Source organism: Pinus tabuliformis, chromosome 7 (genome assembly GCF_031772625.1).
Source record: "Pinus tabuliformis cultivar Carrire ecotype Pingquan chromosome 7, CPIR1, whole genome shotgun sequence".
NCBI lineage: Eukaryota > Viridiplantae > Streptophyta > Pinopsida > Pinales > Pinaceae > Pinus > Pinus tabuliformis.
The window spans coordinates 1,463,063,793-1,463,081,913 of NC_142293.1; the positions used below are offsets into that span (position 1 = coordinate 1,463,063,793).

An 18,121-nucleotide genomic window follows, 5' to 3' on the forward strand; every position below is an offset into this window, starting at 1 on the left:
GGAGCACTAGCAAGATAGGCTGCATGAAGTATCTACACTACGCTGCAACATGATGACAAAATCATTGCACTATGTGTCATCAGAGGTAAGAAATTTACCCTATTATGATGGTTTAACTGTTGTAGATACTTTTTTCGCATGCCTTTGAAAGAGAAGTCCCTGAGGATCATTGCTTTCAAGTGCTAGATTTGGCACTACATGCTACGCCCACACGATGGTGGGGTGGGTACAAGGACAACTTTTACAAATTGCGATTACAGAAGGATGATGAGGTTGCGATTCAGTTGTCCTAAAGTATGATTAAATGAGAAATATGATGGGAGAAATTATCTACGTGATCATTTGGAGAAATGGACTAAAGCCTACAGGACAGAGCCGTAGCCATAATGGGTGCACTTATTCTGTCATACTTTGGATATAATCCCTGTGAATTGGTACGTGGAAACAGAGCTCTGCCACGGTACCGTGGAGTGGGATATATTAAGGGAACGATTCTTGATGACATTCATTTTTGAGGATGGGTTCGAAAGCATTGATGAAGCTTTGCAGGAGGTCAAGGTGGTGATCTTCAGAATACCACAGGACCCTTTGAAGTTGGTTCAACTGGATTGGAGCACCTAGTTGCACCATGCGCTAGAGTGCTATAATATGACTGTTGAGAGGGAAGATGAAGATCCAAGAAATATTAATATCCCAAAGGCAGAAGGCCATTGTGAGGTTGAAGGTCCACAAATATAAATTCCGGACATCACTACACCATTGAAGACTAGGCAAGTGAACATTAGCATGTGAACAAGTTCTTGGAGGTGTATTTTTATGACTCAACAGTGTTTGGGTTAGTAAAGCGCCATGTAGCCAGTCTACGCATAATGTTGGATACGTGTCGAAGATATCAAATCGCATTGAACCTAAAGATATGTTTATTATGTGTCCCCTTTGGAATTTTATTGGGTCATGTGGTGCGCAAGCAAGGCTGATGGTGGACCCTGCCAGGATCACATTGATAGTAAATCCAAGAAGTGTCAAACAACTACACGCAACGCTGGGCCATACTGGATGTTATCATAAGTTCATCAAGGCTTCTGTTCAGATTACCGCGCATATGGAGAAGCTATTGAAGAAGGACACCACATTCTGTTGGGATGAAGAATGTCAGCGCAGTCTAGAAGTATTGAAAGAAAATATGGTCACCGTGTCGATCTTTATCTTCCCGGATTGGAAGAAGGAATTCCATGTGCACGTGGATGCCTCGTGTATTACATTGGAAGCAGTGCTAGCATAGGCCGGTGAGGGAGAGATGGATCATCCTATAGAATTTGCGAGCACGGAACTATCAAAGGCTAAGAAGAATTACTCAACGATGGAGCGTGAAGGATTGGCTATGGTGTACATGCTTCAAAAGTTCAAGCACTATCTGCTATGTGTACATTTTAAGATGTACACAGATCTCTCCACCTTGAAATACTTGGTCAATAAGCCTGTGTTGGGGGGGGGAGATATGCATATGGTTATTTCTATTCGAAGAGTATGACTTTGAGGTTATTATGCAGCCAGGTAGGTTGAATGCAGGTCCTGACCATATGTTGTGGATTGAAATAGGAGAAGAGCCTACTATTTTGGAGGAAGGGTTGCTTGACGCACATCTCTTCACGGTGCATGTAGCAGATAATCATTTTGCATATATTATCCAATTTCTGACTACACGGATGGCTCCAGAAGGATACATCAGTCATCAATTGTAGGACATCTATATAATATGGGTGCATACGAAATACTGCGACGATATGTGCCTGATTTTGAGCGAAGTAGCATCCTAGCTGAAGCTCATAGAGGGGCTGCAGGGGGACATTATGCAAGAAAGGAAACAACACATTAGATTTTGTGCATAGGTTTGTGGTGGCCTACATTGCATAAATATTCTAAAGCATATTGTAGGGCATGTGATGCATGTCAGAGAATGGGTAGACCATCAGGAAGGGACGAGCTACCATTAAAACCTCAAGTATCCTTGCAACCATTTGAAAAATGGGCAATTGACTTTGTGGGGCCAATCTAGCCTCCAGGAAAGAAGAAAGGTGCACACTATATCATCACCACGACAGAATATCTAAACAGATTGGCAGAGGCACAACTGGTGAAGGATTTTACAGGGGCCACAGCAGCAAGGTTCTTGTTTGAGTATGTGTTAACCAGATTCGGCTGCCCAAAAGTATTGATGAGTGATCACGGTACTGTTATGAAACCAACTCACAAAAAGATAGAAAAGATAGATCAACGCCTTAGAAATCAACCTCTTCGAGGGGGAAACCTCCTTTACATTACATAAATGAACAATTCTTAGATGATACAAAATTACAAGACCTCCTTTCCATGTATAGGAGTCTAAGGGGTCATAATATAATTAGAGCCGACCTAACAATAATAATGTAAGTGCGCAATACTAACAATATGGGTACTACATGGGTACAATAATATAATAAGGAGGTTGCACTAATAACAATAAGGGGTTACACTAGTAGTATAGGGACCTAACATGCCCCTCTCCTTCAAAAAGTGTTGTCCTCAATTCTTGAGTAGTTATGGATGCTTCTGTATAAAATTATCATCCTTCCATGTGGAATACTCAATGGGTAAGTTCTTCCACTTGATGATACTCTGAAATTGATCCATTCGTAGCCGTTGATTTCTCGGTTCTGTGACTACTTTAGGTTCTAATATGATTTTTCATTCCTTCTTAAGTTATGGAAATATTGTTTGAACTGGGATCTGCTACAACTTTTGAATGAGTTCCCACCCTGCTTCATCATTCTTCCATTCATCCCTTGCTTCATTTATTGAATTTGGTTGGATAATTATGCCAACCTCTAGCATTTTGGCAACCATACATTCTATTTCACTCCTTTGGTCATATGGATATTTGTAAGGCCTGATGTTTGGAGGAACACTTCCTGAAATCAAATGAATAGCATGATCATGATCACGAATAGGCAGGAGGCCTTTGGTAGTCTAAAATACCTTGGAAAGATTATCCAAGACCTTTTGAACATCTAGAGAAATGGATGATTTTGATGTGGGAACCTCTAGCGAACATAATTGTGAAATTATGCCTCTTTGTTCTTTCTTTAGAAGTTTTGTCATTCCGTTAGAGATGATTATCTTTCTCGGTTTCCCTGTGATACCCCTTAATTCAACTTCCTTTCCTTCCGAAGAAAATTTCATCAAAAGTTCTTGAAAATTAAAAGCTATTGTACCCAAGGATTGTAGCCATTGGACTCCTATTACAACATCAACACCACCCATTGGAATGGAAAGCATTGGGCTATTCAATACATATTCTCCCATGGATAGCTTGATATTATGGCACTTTCCAGAGCAATTTATGGTTCCTCTAGTTGCAACCATCACTTGACACTCTGGTGTTGGATATAGGAAGAAATTCAATTCCTTGGCTATCTTACAATGAATAAAATTATGGGTACTACCCAACTGAATCAACACTATTACCTTTTTCTTCTTGATATATCCTTCTATCTTGATAGTTTGAGGAGTGGTAATTCTGGTACAATATATTGTTGGATTCATTTCTTGATTCTCAATGTGATCTTTCGCTTCTTGAACCTTTTTCTTCTTGATATGTCCTTCTATATTGAGAGTTTGAGGAGTGGTAATTCTAGCCAATGCTTTACAATATATGGTCGGATTCATTTCTTCTTTCTCTGGGGTTGGTTCCTGGTGTATATCCTCTTCTTTTGACGTTTCTAGATCCTTTTCTTCCTCCTCTTCACAATATATGTAAAATAATTTCTTCTCAACACACTTATGACCTTTAGTGTATTTGCTATCACAACTGTAACAAAGCCCTTTTTCTCTTTTTCTTCCAATTTTTGTCATGTAAACCTTGTAGTTTGTGGAAGGTTAGGAGAAAAAACACTTCCATATTTATAGTTGTGGGTGGTAGGATTCATTGTTTCCATAATTCTGCTTTCAATTTTTCTTGCCAACCTGAATGCCTTCTCCAATGAATTAGGTTCCGAAAGACGAACCTCATGTTGAATGTTATCCTTTAAATTCCATATAAAGACATCAATCATTTACTTCTTTAGAATATCATTTACCCTTATATTCAATTTTTGGAAGTCCTCAATGTGCTCTACCTTGAACCCTTTTGTTTGAGATTTATCAGTTGGCTAAAGAAGGTGTTACTCTTTGTATCCTCATAATGTGCTATCATTTCTTTTGTGAAAATTGACCAAGTGACAAGTGATCTACGAGAACAAAACCCTTTATACCATAAAAATTGATTCGGTTCTAAATATAAAGATGCAATATGTACCTTTTGTAACAAGTGTACACCATTTATATCAAAATATTGCTCCATCTATAGTATCCAATTTACCAGATCCTTGCCATCAAACTTCCTCATATCTCCTTTTCTTGATTTTAGGATCTCAATCTTGAAACAAATATAACTATGAAATTTCGCTTCTCCAAGGTTTGAAATTGCAAGCTACAGTAGCCCTTTGCGTCCTCTTCCCAATGCCACCAGTCTAATCAAAATTGGATTCTCCAAGAAAGTGTTATGCCCAATCGCCCAAGCTGACTTGCTTATATACCTTTTGAGTAGAGTAAACTTTTACGAAGTGCCACGTGTCACTGTTTCAACCTTCAGACCTAAAAATGATGTCAAAAAAACTACAGTCCATCATATTTTTGTAAATTCTTATGAAATTTCAATCTGATGCTCAAAGAGAAAGTTATGAGGATTTTCCCAAGCTCACCTGTTTGGGATGTAATTCGGTAGCCTGTAGAAATCCTAAATGTCTTGGATTGTCTCTCCGAAAATATAGTGAAACAAGATCTGAAATTTGAACCCCAGCTTCACCAAGTTTTCGGCTCAAATGGGTTTTGAATTTTAGAGTCTGAATCTTCGTAGAAAAACAATTATAGCAAAAATTTGACGATTCCCTATTTGAGATGGAATTTTGGAGCTTGCAAAAACCCTAACTTCCTCAAATCTGATATCCGAAAATACAGCGAGACAAGATTTGAAATTAGGACCCGAGATTCAGCGAGATTTTGTCTCTAATGGATTTTTTTTTTAGCTTTTGAAACATCACAAAAACAAAGTTATAGCAAAAATTCCATGATGGCCTATTTGGAGCAATGAAGCCCTAGAATCCAAAGCTCTAATACCAAATGTTATGAAACCAGCTCACAAAAAGATAGAAAAGATAGATCAATGCCTTAGAAATCAGCCCCTTCGAGGGGGAAACCTCCTTTACATTACACAAATGAACAATTATTGGATGATACAAAATGACAAGACCTCCTTTCTATATATAGGAGTCCAAGGGGTCATAATATAATCAGAGCCGACCTAACAATAATAATGTAAGGGCACAACAATAACAATAGTGGGCTTCTATGGGGCACAATAGTAACAATATGGGTACTACATGGGTACAACAATATAATAAGGGGGTTTCACTAATAACAAGAAGGGGTTCCACTAGTAGTATAGGGACCTAATAGGTATGCACTTCCTCAATGAGATGATCAGCGCATTGACCGAAGAATTCCAATTTTATCATCATGAGAGTACACCATATCATCCTCAGGCCAATGGAACAGTTGAGGCCTTCAATAAGATCTTGGAGAATGTGATGACAAAGATTTGCAACACGCAACAAAATGTATGGGATGTGCATGTACTGGAAGTATTGCGGGCATAAAGGACTACTTGCAACAAGCTAACAGGTTAGACACCTTTTCGACTGGTCTATTGCATAGAAGCTATGATTCCTATGGAATATATCATGCCTAGTCTACGCATAGTAGCTTTTGCAAGGTTGGTGGACCACAGAGCCTTGGAAGAGCAGCTCGTGTAGGTAATGGAGCTCGAAGAAGATAGATTCTTAGTTGGATTCCATCAGCAAGTTCAGAAGGAAAGAGAAAAGCCTTGGCACGATCGGCATATCAAGCTACGCACACTTAAGGTAAATGATTTGGTCTTACTATATGATAGTAAGTTCACTAAGTTTCCAGGAAAGTTTTCAGATGCACTAGCTGGGGTCATATGTCATCAAAAATATCACAGATGGGGGTGTGGTTCAGCTCGCAAAACTGAACGGAGAACCTTTTCTGGGAAAGGTGAATGGAAGCCAATTGAATCCATATATAGGATATTCGGCTCAATGACTATATGACCATAGGACAGTCTTAGTGCTCTAGGCAGTTGCAAAAGAGCACGGGACTATAAACTACATTGCCCAGTTTTGGGGACTACGCAGCAGGGGATCTGTGTGCAAAAGAATGATGTCAGAGCATGAGACGATGTGCGAAGGGAGATGTGCTATGAGGGGAAATACCACACAACAAAGCTAGAAAGTGACGTTAAAGTCACAGTGCATGATTTGACATCTAGGAGATAGTTAACAGGAGTGGGTGGGTGGCATTTAAGGCTAAAATATTTGAAGATCTGCCGCAAAATCAGCATTAATGGATGAATTTGGGGGGAATAGTTGGATTTGAATTCAAAATTTCCTATAAATTACATGTGTCAATCCAGTAGAGAACACTTTGCACCCTTAGAATTTTTGAGTTTTGCTGCTTGTTGCTTATGAATCGTGCATTCTTCGAAGATTTGGTTGCAAGCCCTACATCCGATAATTTGTCTGAGTTACCCCTGAAATTAATCTGTGATACCATGTTAGGACCAAGCCCTACTAAGACTGCAAGCACTAGAGGAACTGTAGCCTCCGAAGGAGCTGCTCCAGAGGTTGTGAGCATGGAGACTCCATCTCTTGTTCCTACAGTGCCGCAGTCACCTAGGTCGAAGCCTACACCGGTGTGAGAAACCCAAAAGCCGAAGAAAGAAAATCAAAAGAGGTCAGTCCCAATGCATGAACCACCCAGACGCACAAGAAGGACAAGCGTCCTAAGAAGGTTTTACATTTGGAACTTGAACAAGGCACTAAGGATATAGATGTTGAGGGAGCGGAGCCCATTTCCTAGTTGCCTGAATATACCCTCCACATAAAGGGAAGGCAACGGTCCCCAAGGACCTCGACTCAGATAATTTCCTCGTTCACATGCTCTTATTACCGAAGAAGATAAATTTTGAAGGTCTGCACGTTATGCGGGTTCCCCCATTAAAAATGGAGGATTGGGACATGGCTGACCATGAGCGGTTCCCTCACCTAGCGACCAAAAATTATATGAGGTGCCTGTATTACCCAGACTCAAGTGTCACTGAGTTAGAGATAGTTGAATAGATCCATGGAGTGGAGAACCCGGGTTGTTAAACCTGTTGTGGGTGCCCCATTACCACCGTAGTAACATTAACACCACCTATATAAGGCAGCTACTTGCTCTAGTGCAATATGGGCGCATATGGCTTGGCATGCCTATACCCATCATGGATATGCTCATCCATAGGATTATGCACCTGCCACATGAGGGTTTAAATCCGACCAAGGAGTTTGGCGAAAAGGCAAGTGAAAGAGACTTGGCGGAGAAGATGAAAAAGAAGTTTAAACTAGTCAAGAAGCTGCACAAGTATTCCATCACATCCATCAATGATCCCGTGGTGAAGATTTCCACCCAAATACCTGCAAAAAGGTTATGAGGAGGTGCCACGTAGACGAGGTTCCGACACCTGTGATCTCTTTTAGCTACACACTGCATGAAGGGCGTGTAGTTTAACTAATCGTGGTACTTATGTAGTGAGCTCATTGCAAATTATCACGAGGTACAAGATGAGAGAAATCCCTTCCACTACGCGTGGCTACTGATCTCCATCATGTTAGTCACATGGGAGATACCAGAGGATAGCGAGTTTCCTCCATTGAAGGAAGGATTGTCGGAGGTCGCGTAGTTTGCCTCCCTCTTAGCCACAAAGGACCCCACACAAGTCACTGAATCGAATATTTTCTGGGTATTGATGGAAGCGAGCTTCCGGATGGCCATCAACCAACACCCAAGGTTGTCCCCAACCTTGTATGAGTAGTTGTCTAAGTTTAAGGTAGATTTCCATTGTGTCTACATTCAGGTGTGGAAGGACCTATAGTAGAAGTGGTTTGATTTGCCGTATTTAGTCACCAATGATGCCATACAAGAAGTGATCAAGCGTTGGCTGGTAGATTGGCACACCTCGTCTGACTTAGATGCAGGTACCAACAGAGGTGCGGGGAGCTCAGCTGAGAAGAAACAAAAGGATGCAGCGAAACAGGCGGCACAAAAGTTGGTCACGCAACAAAAGAAGGAAGCCAAAGAGAAGGATTGAATGGAACAGGAGCGCACTGTAAAGGAATAGGTTGAACAGGAACAACGTGACTCCGAGCAAAGTAGAAAATCCCCTTAGCCCGAAACTGAGGAGGAAGAAGAGTCTGCACAGGGCGTTGGCGGTGATGAGGGGTAGAGCACCCTTTTTCAGCTAAGGAATTGGAGAGAGCAACAATAGCAGGAGGGTTCCCGCAAGAAAATGAAGTCAGATAAAACGCAGATGGATCCCATCACCCTAACAGAGGGCGATATCGATGGGATTAGTGTCAAGGTGCACGACAATACAATTGAACTGTTGCAAAAATTCAAGAAACAATACATGCAATCACTCGGAAATGTCCAAAAGGATCTACATGAGTTACAGATGAAAACTAGCAGAATCTAGGTGGGCACAGGTCAAGTGAGCACCGCATAGACGACCCTGGCACCAGGGACAAGTCAGGCTGTAAAATTGGTAAGGACAATGGACCTTAGAAATGTTGCCCTCCCATAATGGTCCCTAAGCGCCGAATCGACAAATGACAAGATCATCATCATTACCCTTAAGAACATTGGCCTAAATATTGCAGCGCTCCCCAACGAATTTATTCATGCTTTGTAGATATAAGTGATAGTGGAACTGAGGGCTTGGGACTAGCGCACTCTCATTTTAATCAGCGAGTACTGAGTGAACAACGAACAAATTTTCACCAAGAAGATGTAGGCCCTAAAGGATAGGATACTATCTAGGCACAAAGCTCTCAGCTGGCAGCCACGGTTGCAAAGGCATGTAGAAGAGTGCCAAGTTGCACATACCTGAGGAGGCATAACTAGAGGCCAAGATCCAGAAACTAGCTGCAAGCGTCTGTGACACAAACGTAGATGTTGCAAGAGTTTAATTTGAACTCAACATGAAAATCATGGAGCTTCAACTCAAGTCACAGCCTTCAACTCTGCCCAAGGTCAAGGATCAACGAGGAGACACCATCAAGGAAGGGATGGCCATTGTGGATGCCACAATGTCAACTACACAACCTTGTTTGAACAAGCGATGGAGTTGGTGATGACCTTGCAGGAACACCCCAACCAGCAGAGATTGACTACAGATATCCCCGAGCTCCAGCAACAGTATGATGAAGTGAGGGTGACAGTGCACTCTATTGCTACAGCGTAGTGCCTCGCCAAGTTGCAGGAGGGGAAGAAGCTCCTCACACAGGTGGAAGCAGCTCAGAAAAAAGAGGCAGTGCTTAAGGCCAGGTTGGGTCCTTGGTTGGAAGAATCCTACCAAGTCTCAACCAACATTTAGGAGAAGTTGACGAACTTGCAGCTCACACAACAGAAGATCAAGCTAGTCGACGAAGGACCAACTACAAATCATCTAGTTGAACAAGTGAAGTAAGAAACTACACATAGCGTTGTTGAGGTAGCAGTTGTGAAGGAGGAGCTGGGGGATCTTCACAGCAAGATCACTGCACCAGTGGAGTGACTCGAGGGTGAGTCATAACCTTTGTGTTGGGGGCCTGTTGGGATGGGGTCTCGTGGGTTAGTTTTGGGTTAAAAACCCAAGTTCTATTGTAAATTTTGATGAAAAGATTTAAAGTCTTCGTAAATTGTGGATGCAGAGCGCATAGTTAGTTAGGAGTCAAAAAGAGTTTTTACCCTTGTCTATGTAAAGTTTAGTCGGTTTTTGAGATCTACCCATTGTTTGCGGACCATGGGATTGCATAAATAGGTGTGTGTTATGAAGAATTTAGTGTCTACAGATAAATACTAATTCCCTAGATAAGTAGCCATATCTAGAACAAAAGTTTAAAGCACTTTAACCTTTTTCTATAAAAAATAGATAAGACAAAGAGAATGAGAGGACCTACTTGTACTTTCGCTTTCCTCTTGTCTCCTTTGTATTGGTCCTATTGCTCCTTCCCATACTTAACACGCTTGAGAAGTACCTGTAAACATCAACAGAAGACAAAGAACCAATCATAGAAAAATATCTATTGATTACAAGTAAATGGAATTAGATATGTTCACACATATAAGCATCGCATATCAAGATAAGCATATGGAAAAAGATGTAAATACTTTATTGAATAGCAGGAAGAATTACAACCATGAAGCCTAACTCGAAGTCACTCCTCCAGCTTTGGTTCCATCCACATCACATCATAAGCATGACATTCTGGCAGCATAACGACACTTACAATAGTTTCAATTCTCAAACTAACATTATCTCCTTACAATTCATCAAACTCCAGCCCCTGATCACTTAGATTAGTGCTCAATTTATAGGAAGATGGAGGAGGCTTTGTCATCAATGAAGGTATTGAATGGCCTTCGATACTTAGAATTAGTTCCATGGAGGAAGGGATGAGAGGATAAGAGGTATCTTAACTCATTTCTCATCCATTTTCGAGCTCATAGGATATGATAAGCATGGGAATCTTCTAGAAGGCTCCAGAAGATAAGAATATTCACCAAACCCTATGTGAATTTTGCTCAAACTCGCCTAGTGCAGGTCAAAGAGGGCCTAAGTGCTCTGCAGAGCACCTTGGCATGGACTTAACTACTCTGCAGTGCACCCTTGCATGGGCCTACCTGCGCTGGTCCCTCTAGAGGTCATTTCAGAATGTCTTCAAGCCATGAAACTGTCCAGGAAGAAGGCATTCAAAAGGTTGACTTGTTTAGGGCATGTAGAAACTGAAATTAGGGTTTGATGAGCCCTAAAAAACTAATCTGGATGATGGGAGTGATGTGCCCAAATGGATCGTGTTTGGTCAACGTATTCCTTTTTCATAAATAATCTATCTCAGCCCAAAAAATGGTTAATCTTATACTGAGTAGAGAGTCTGAAAAGAGCTTAAAGAGGAATCCAACTAGAGGAACGAGTGGTGTCTAGGATAGCAGCTAGTTCCGGTGATGTTAGAACTTCTCAAAACATGTAATGGTCAAGAGGCTACCTAATAAGACCACTCATTGCAATTGTTCCTCAAAAAGGGTAAAACAACCAAGTGAAAGTGTATGATCAACCAAGCAGATAGTGACGATGGAAGGAGAAAAACCAAGGCTCATTTGACGAGAGAGGCTAATAGAATGGCAATCACGAGAGTTGAAATGGAGATGGGCTCATTTTTACACAAGCTTGAACCATAGGGAACTATGCTTGGATTCATCTTCATGTTTACACAAGATTGAAACGAAAAAATATGATTGGACTCACTTTCATGTTTACAAAAGCTTGAAATGAAAAACTATGCTTGAAATTGGTTTACATTCCCCCAGCATGATGACTCGATTCTAGGTGCATCATGTTGAGTGAATGTAAACCAATCTCAAGCATAGTTTTTCGTTTCAAGCTTGTGTAAACATGAAACTAAATCAAAGCATAGTTCCCTATGGTTTAAGCTTGTTTAAAAATCAACACATCTCCATTTTAACCCTCGTGATTTCCATTCTATCAGTCTCTCTCGCTAAGTCGCCAATTTGTTATAAAGAATTTGGTATCTATGGATACATACTAATTCCCTAGATAAGTAGCCATATCTAGAAAAAAAGTTTAAAGCACTTCAGCCTTTTTCTATAAACAATAGATAAGACAAAGAGAATGAGGGGACCTACTTGTACTTTCACTTTCCTCTTGTCTCATTTGTATCGGTCTTGTTGCTCCTTCCTGTACTTAACACGCTTGAGAAGTACCTATAAACATCAACAGAAGACAAAGAACCAATCAAAGCAAAATCTCTATTGATTACAAGTAAATTAAATCAGATACATTCACACATATAAGCATCACATATCAAGATAAACATATGGAAAAAGGTGTAAATACTTTATTGAATAGCAAGAAGAATTACAATCATGAAGCCTGATTCGAAGTCACTCCTCTAGCTTTGGTTCCATCCACATCACATTATAAGCATGACATTCGGGCAACATAACGACACTTACAGTAGTCTCAATTCTCAAACTAACATTATTTCCTTACAATTCATCAAAGTCCAGCCCCTGATCACTTAGATGAGTGCTCAATTTATAGGAAGATGGAGGAGTTTTTGTCATCAATGAAGGTATTGAATGGCCTTCCATACTTAGAATTAGTTCCATGGAGGAAGGGATGAGAGGATAAGAGGTATCTTAACTCATTCCTCATCCATTTTCGAGCTCATAGGAGATGATAAGCATGGGAATCTTCTAGAAGGCTCTAGAAGATAAGAATATTCTCCAAACCCTATGTGAATTTTGCTCAAACTCGCCAAACGCAAGTCAAGGAGGGCTTAAGTGCTCTTTAGAGCACCTTAGCATGGAATTAATTGCTCTGCAGTGAACCCTTGCATGGGCCTACCTGCGTTGGTCCCTTTAGAGGTCATTTTAGGATGTCTTCAAGCCATGAAACTCACTTGCTCAAGGTCCGCAAAAGCCGATCTTAAACCTTCGTGGAGGTATAGGGGCTATTCCAAGGAAGTTACAATACCAATCCCTAAGGGCTTACAGATCTGCATGGAGGCAAATCTAGGGCATAAAAAGACATCACACTGATACTACTTCGGGTGAGACTTCAGTTTGCGCTAAGCAGGTTGATGCTGAAAGGGCCAGTAGTGCAAGGTTTTGTTTAGCGCAATTAAATCTAAACCTCAATCATGACCCACTAAGCCAACATATATTTTCCCTCTCCTAAGTCAACATACAATCCTTCTCCTTCTGTTATAATTGGAGGAGGTTCCTCTGGCATTTGTTATTCATGTCCTTATGCAACAGTCCTTCACAACACAGTACAAATAATCAGTTGCCCATTACTCATTTTACAATGTATATCTATCTTTGCTACTTAATTTTTGCGGTAGTGGATCCATTAAGCCCAGTTTTTAACATGAAAGGCTCTAATACCATTTGTCTCATCTCCTTCTAAGTATAGCAATTATTTTTCTTATTTTGGGAAAAAGCGAGAGTTATCATTTCAATCAGTAGATGATTTTTTGTAGTTTCATCTTGAATGCATATTTAATAGTTATCCTACCCCTAATGGGTATCTATCTTACCCCTTACATTTATATCAAAGTTATAAATATGTGTGTGTGTGCAGGAGCGTTTGCATGTGTGTCCTATATATTCATCTCATCCCTATACCCTAAGGTAAACAATGGTGTATTTGACATAGTGATAATACTATAGAACTATAGTGTATACACCCTAGTTAGTAATTCTCCTTCTACACCATGAGGGTTACAATGAAATACATTTAATATATAGTGATATTTAATATCCATCCCATTCAATATTTGGATTTTAGTATATGCTCAAGTTTTTCATATTTTATTGAAGCATGTACCTCTGCCTTGGAAAACAATTGCGCTATCATCACTTTCCACCTCTGCCCTTGTCACATGGGGGCCATGTGATAGAGACACTGACACCGGGTCAAGAGGATGGTTACATCTAGATGGGGGGATGGTCCAATGGCTATCAGACAACCATTTCTATCTCCGTGTAGACCTAACTTATCTTAAGCCTTATCAGCTTGGATGAAGTGTAATTTTGTTGTCACTGTATTGGGATAATGATTTTGTCATGCAACTATAGTTCCTGTTCGACAACAGACCTCTGCAACCAACTTTCTAACACAAATTTGGGTAGGATGAACAAATTTTTTGTCATGGTTCAAGTGTTGCATTTAAATAACAAGTATTTGACCTTTCCTCACTTGTTATTATGTTTTTGTTACTTTTATTTATGTTTATGCCATGGTAAATGATTATAATTTCCTTTATGTGCTTTTACAATGTCATGGGTGGACTTGTCGTCGCTCTCTTGTTGGTTTGCAGATCTATACTATATAACCTTGCTTCTATATTTTTTACCACCATCGGCCTGTAGAAATTTTGTAGTTTCTCTGTTCACTATGGTTTCACTTCCCACTTTCATCCCTCTTGGTCGGTTTCCCCAGGGTTTTACCAGTGGTTCTAGCTTCATCGTCCATAGACAATTAGAAGCAGAGTTCATCAGTATTTGGTAACTTCCATAATCTAAAGAACAGGTAAAATAAGTTTCTATACTCCTCAAGAACTCTGCTAATATTTTCCTTCTTTTGTTACTTATTCTAAATTTGATGAAATTTATTTGTTTGTGTAGGCTAAGAGGTACTCGTTTTGCATCGTTTCCTTCCACGGTTACTGGGCATGCTATACTCCAGGTAACAATATTTTAGTTGCCCCTACCTTTTGTACATGCAGGGAATTTCTATTGATTAGTTAACACTAGGGTTCCAAGTGAGTTTAAGAAGTTCTCTGTTTTTTATAATGTATGTAGGCGCTACTACTCTGGCAAGGGATGGGGTGGCTATGATAACGACTCGCTCAATTGAACTCATTTCACAGTGCCTCACCCAATTTAAGTATAAGTTAATCTTATTTAAATACATTGTGGGTCTGCAACATCCCACTGATATGTTTAAATCTGGAATAAATCACTTATTCCTAAAATTTTCATTTTCCTATTCTACAGGTGCTCACTGGGCTCTACAACAATATCGGTTTTTTTTCTTCAAGTGGTGTAACACCGTCAGCGAGTATACGTCGGCTCTCCACCACGAGGTTGGTTCGAGGTTTCCATTATGGGTTTAGATTTTGTGGTGATTTGGTGAATACCCGAGTTGAAGGCATGCATTGTTTATTAGTTCTCTCGTTGATATGGTAGTTCTCATATCTATTCTTATGTTAATTGGGTTTAATAACACATTCTCTCGAAAGCCCTGAATTTTATTTTGTAGTTATACTTTCCTTTTCTTTGTATTTAGGCACATGTTTCAATCATATTTTCCTTTATGCACACACAACTCTTGTAATGGTTAATTACCCAGTTAAATCACTTCCACACAAGGACCATGTTATAGTCTCTATTTTAAAAGAAATTGTCTAGTGTCAAATATGTATGAACTATGCTCTTTCTCTTGGAAATACTCAGGGTAATTCATGTTACATACAATGACTTTTGTAATTTATTTTGTTTTTGCTATTATAGTATGATGTCATGGAAGCATAATTTTACCTATGAATAGAATTTTAGTTAAATTACATATATACTAAGTTTAAGCTCGTGGCTTCTATGTCTATGTAATTTCTTACTAATAATATATCGATTTAGATAATAGTTTAGGTTAGCCTTCAATTTGGTGGATCTAGATACATTGCCTTTGATTTCTTTAGAATCTACTTGAAGTATAAATTCATATTTGACATCTATACATTATATTATGTGTTACTGAATGGTATTTGTACCTTACTGTGTTGTACTTATGTCGATATTGTGTTGTTAGTATACTTAAACTGCTAGTTTTGTTTTACTAAATTAAATCATTAACTCTGATAGTCATTTAACTAAGGCCAATACTGGATATCAATTTTTTTAACTATCAATACAGTCATTTACGAGCCTTTTACAGGCACCACTCTTTGAGTGCTATACTGTTAAGTTTTCCATATTTTCCCTTACTTGGAATGAATTCCAGGTGTAAATTTGAGGTAGGGCCGCATCCTATGGGTCCCTTTTGTTTTTTTTAGGGGGGTAATGCTATTACCGCTACCATAGTTACCTTATATGACATACATGTGTTATCTTTTCAGTTTAAGTATTTACTATTTTTTTCCACCTATTTACATACCTATATAATTTCACTAAATGTTGACCCAACAGTCTACATAGGTCTATTCTGAGGCTTATACCCTTATTTTGTTTCAGACATCTAGCCTTGAACTAGATAATTTATTCTAATAATCAGAAATTCCATTTCCCCATGGAATTTGATTCACCTCCAGCATCTGTGCTTGTTTTGATATACAAATGTTTTCTATAGTAGTAAATTATTGACTTTTTCAGGTATAAAAAATAGTGATAGTATTGACAGTGAGTCATTTCGACCACTTGACACATAATACTTTCCTATGTACACCCATACCAATTGAATTCAAATAACATTTCTACCTCTGCGATGTAATATAAATATACTCTCTATGAGATTTCACTACCTAAGATTTAAAAAGATAAATAATAATTTTCTTTGATCTTGCCATCGACTCAACAACTTAATTTACACAATAGTAAAATTTGGTTCAAACAAATTTACTCTACTAGGTTTAATTCATAATTGCCCACAAAATATGCATATATTTAATCAATAGAATTAGGCGTACAATATTCCTAACCATAATTAATGGAAAAATAACTAGAGGAGCACACTGTCCACACAACAATGAACTACCTATCAGTATTCACTAGAAGAGCTCGCTTTCCACCCAACAATGAACTTCCCATCAGTTCCCCCCGAGTTCAAACTAATTTCCAGTTAGATTCCTCAGAGGTCCAACTCCCCTTGATCTTCTACATAGGTATATTTCATACCTTCTCTTCCATCATTAATTTTTCTTATTGGTTGTGTCCCACTTTTATGGAAGACTTTTTTTGTTGTTAAACCCTGATTTTCTTCCTATCAGTGCTTTGTGCTTCCATATACTAGAATATTTCTCCATCTAGCAAATTTAATGGATATTTTTCTCCCAACTATTAAATCCTTAAATGTTTTCGAAACATCTATTTCCCATGGAAGATTTATCTCAATCTTATCTAAGATTGAGATTGGCAATTATCTCTTTACTCAAGTGTCTCATTCTAAGTAATTTTTCCATTTCAATTATTTATAAATAAAATTATTTATTTTATAACCTCTTGTATCTTGTTCATTTTCATTATGAAATCACCATCAAAACCAACATACTTTATGTTTGAAAATAAACAATACTAATTATTTCAAAAACAGAGAGATGTCACATTTGTATAAAGCATTAAAAAATATATCAAACAAAATAAAAAAATATATTAAAACATGTAGTTCAACTCCTTGGATGGGGTGGGTGAATGGAGAAAGGGTGGGGAGCCAGTTGTCACCCAATCATCTTTCCACAACACTCCCTCTTAAATGCTTTATTATGGAATCCACTAATGACATAGAGAAATCCCCACTTCATGCTTTGGCTAGATTATTTCATGAACTTTTGCGAACCAAGTTTGCTTGTAAAAAAATATACCTTGTACTTCTCAATAAACAAAAGGAGGCTTGTCTCTGGATAAGACCTCTTCATGCAATAAGAGCTTGCAAAGTCTTATCTAGAATGACTTCCTCGAAACAAACTTGATTTAAATATTATTTTGAACAGAGGTTAAAGTGTAATGAGGCAAGCCAATTTGTATTCACTTCACCTTTCAAAACTTTTCTCAGAGTCCATTATTTTGCTTTGCAACTTTCAAAAGCCCTTTTGCACCAACGTAAATGGTAGAAAATTCAATTAATCACAAAACATATATAAAAACAGTCCATAACCTCATGCTTAGGTGATTTTCTTCAATAATATAATTTTTCTATTCTTGTGAGCATCATAATGAAACTCCACTATATCTCACTGAATCCTCCCCCACCTTCAATGGAACCCTCACCACCTCATCCGGCTATCCAAAATATTAATTTCTAATTCCATGGACATAAGTCACATCAAATCTATATGAAAATCCTAGCATAATTATTTTTTATTTTTGATCAGGGAACAAGAAACTCAAAATTATAATGTTGACTTAAGAAATGGGGTAACATTACCAATTGCTTCTCTGGAGTGAAGGCATTATATTCCATTGTTGTTAGTGTTTTAACTCCTTGAATGGGGTGCTTGAATTGAGAAATGGTGGGAAGTGGGTTATCGCCATCCCACCTAGCCACATGGGGAAGCATGCTCCTTTAAATGCTTTGATATTGAATTCTCACTCCATTGTCTAGCATCTCTTATATGTATTATGATGAAAAGAGAAATAGGAGTATAACTAA

At 38.8% G+C, this 18,121-nt stretch overlaps 1 protein-coding gene across 1 annotated transcript in view; it reads left to right on the plus strand.

Moving 5' to 3' along the window:
* The window catches only part of FH (frataxin-like protein), an 87,275-nt gene that overhangs the window by 17,481 nt on the left and 51,673 nt on the right, over positions 1–18,121 (plus strand). Inside the window, exon 2 of the mRNA XM_089454430.1 lies at positions 14,386–14,446. Coding sequence (XP_089310556.1) covers positions 14,386–14,446 — 61 coding nt within the window. The remainder of the gene's footprint in view (positions 1–14,385; positions 14,447–18,121) is intronic.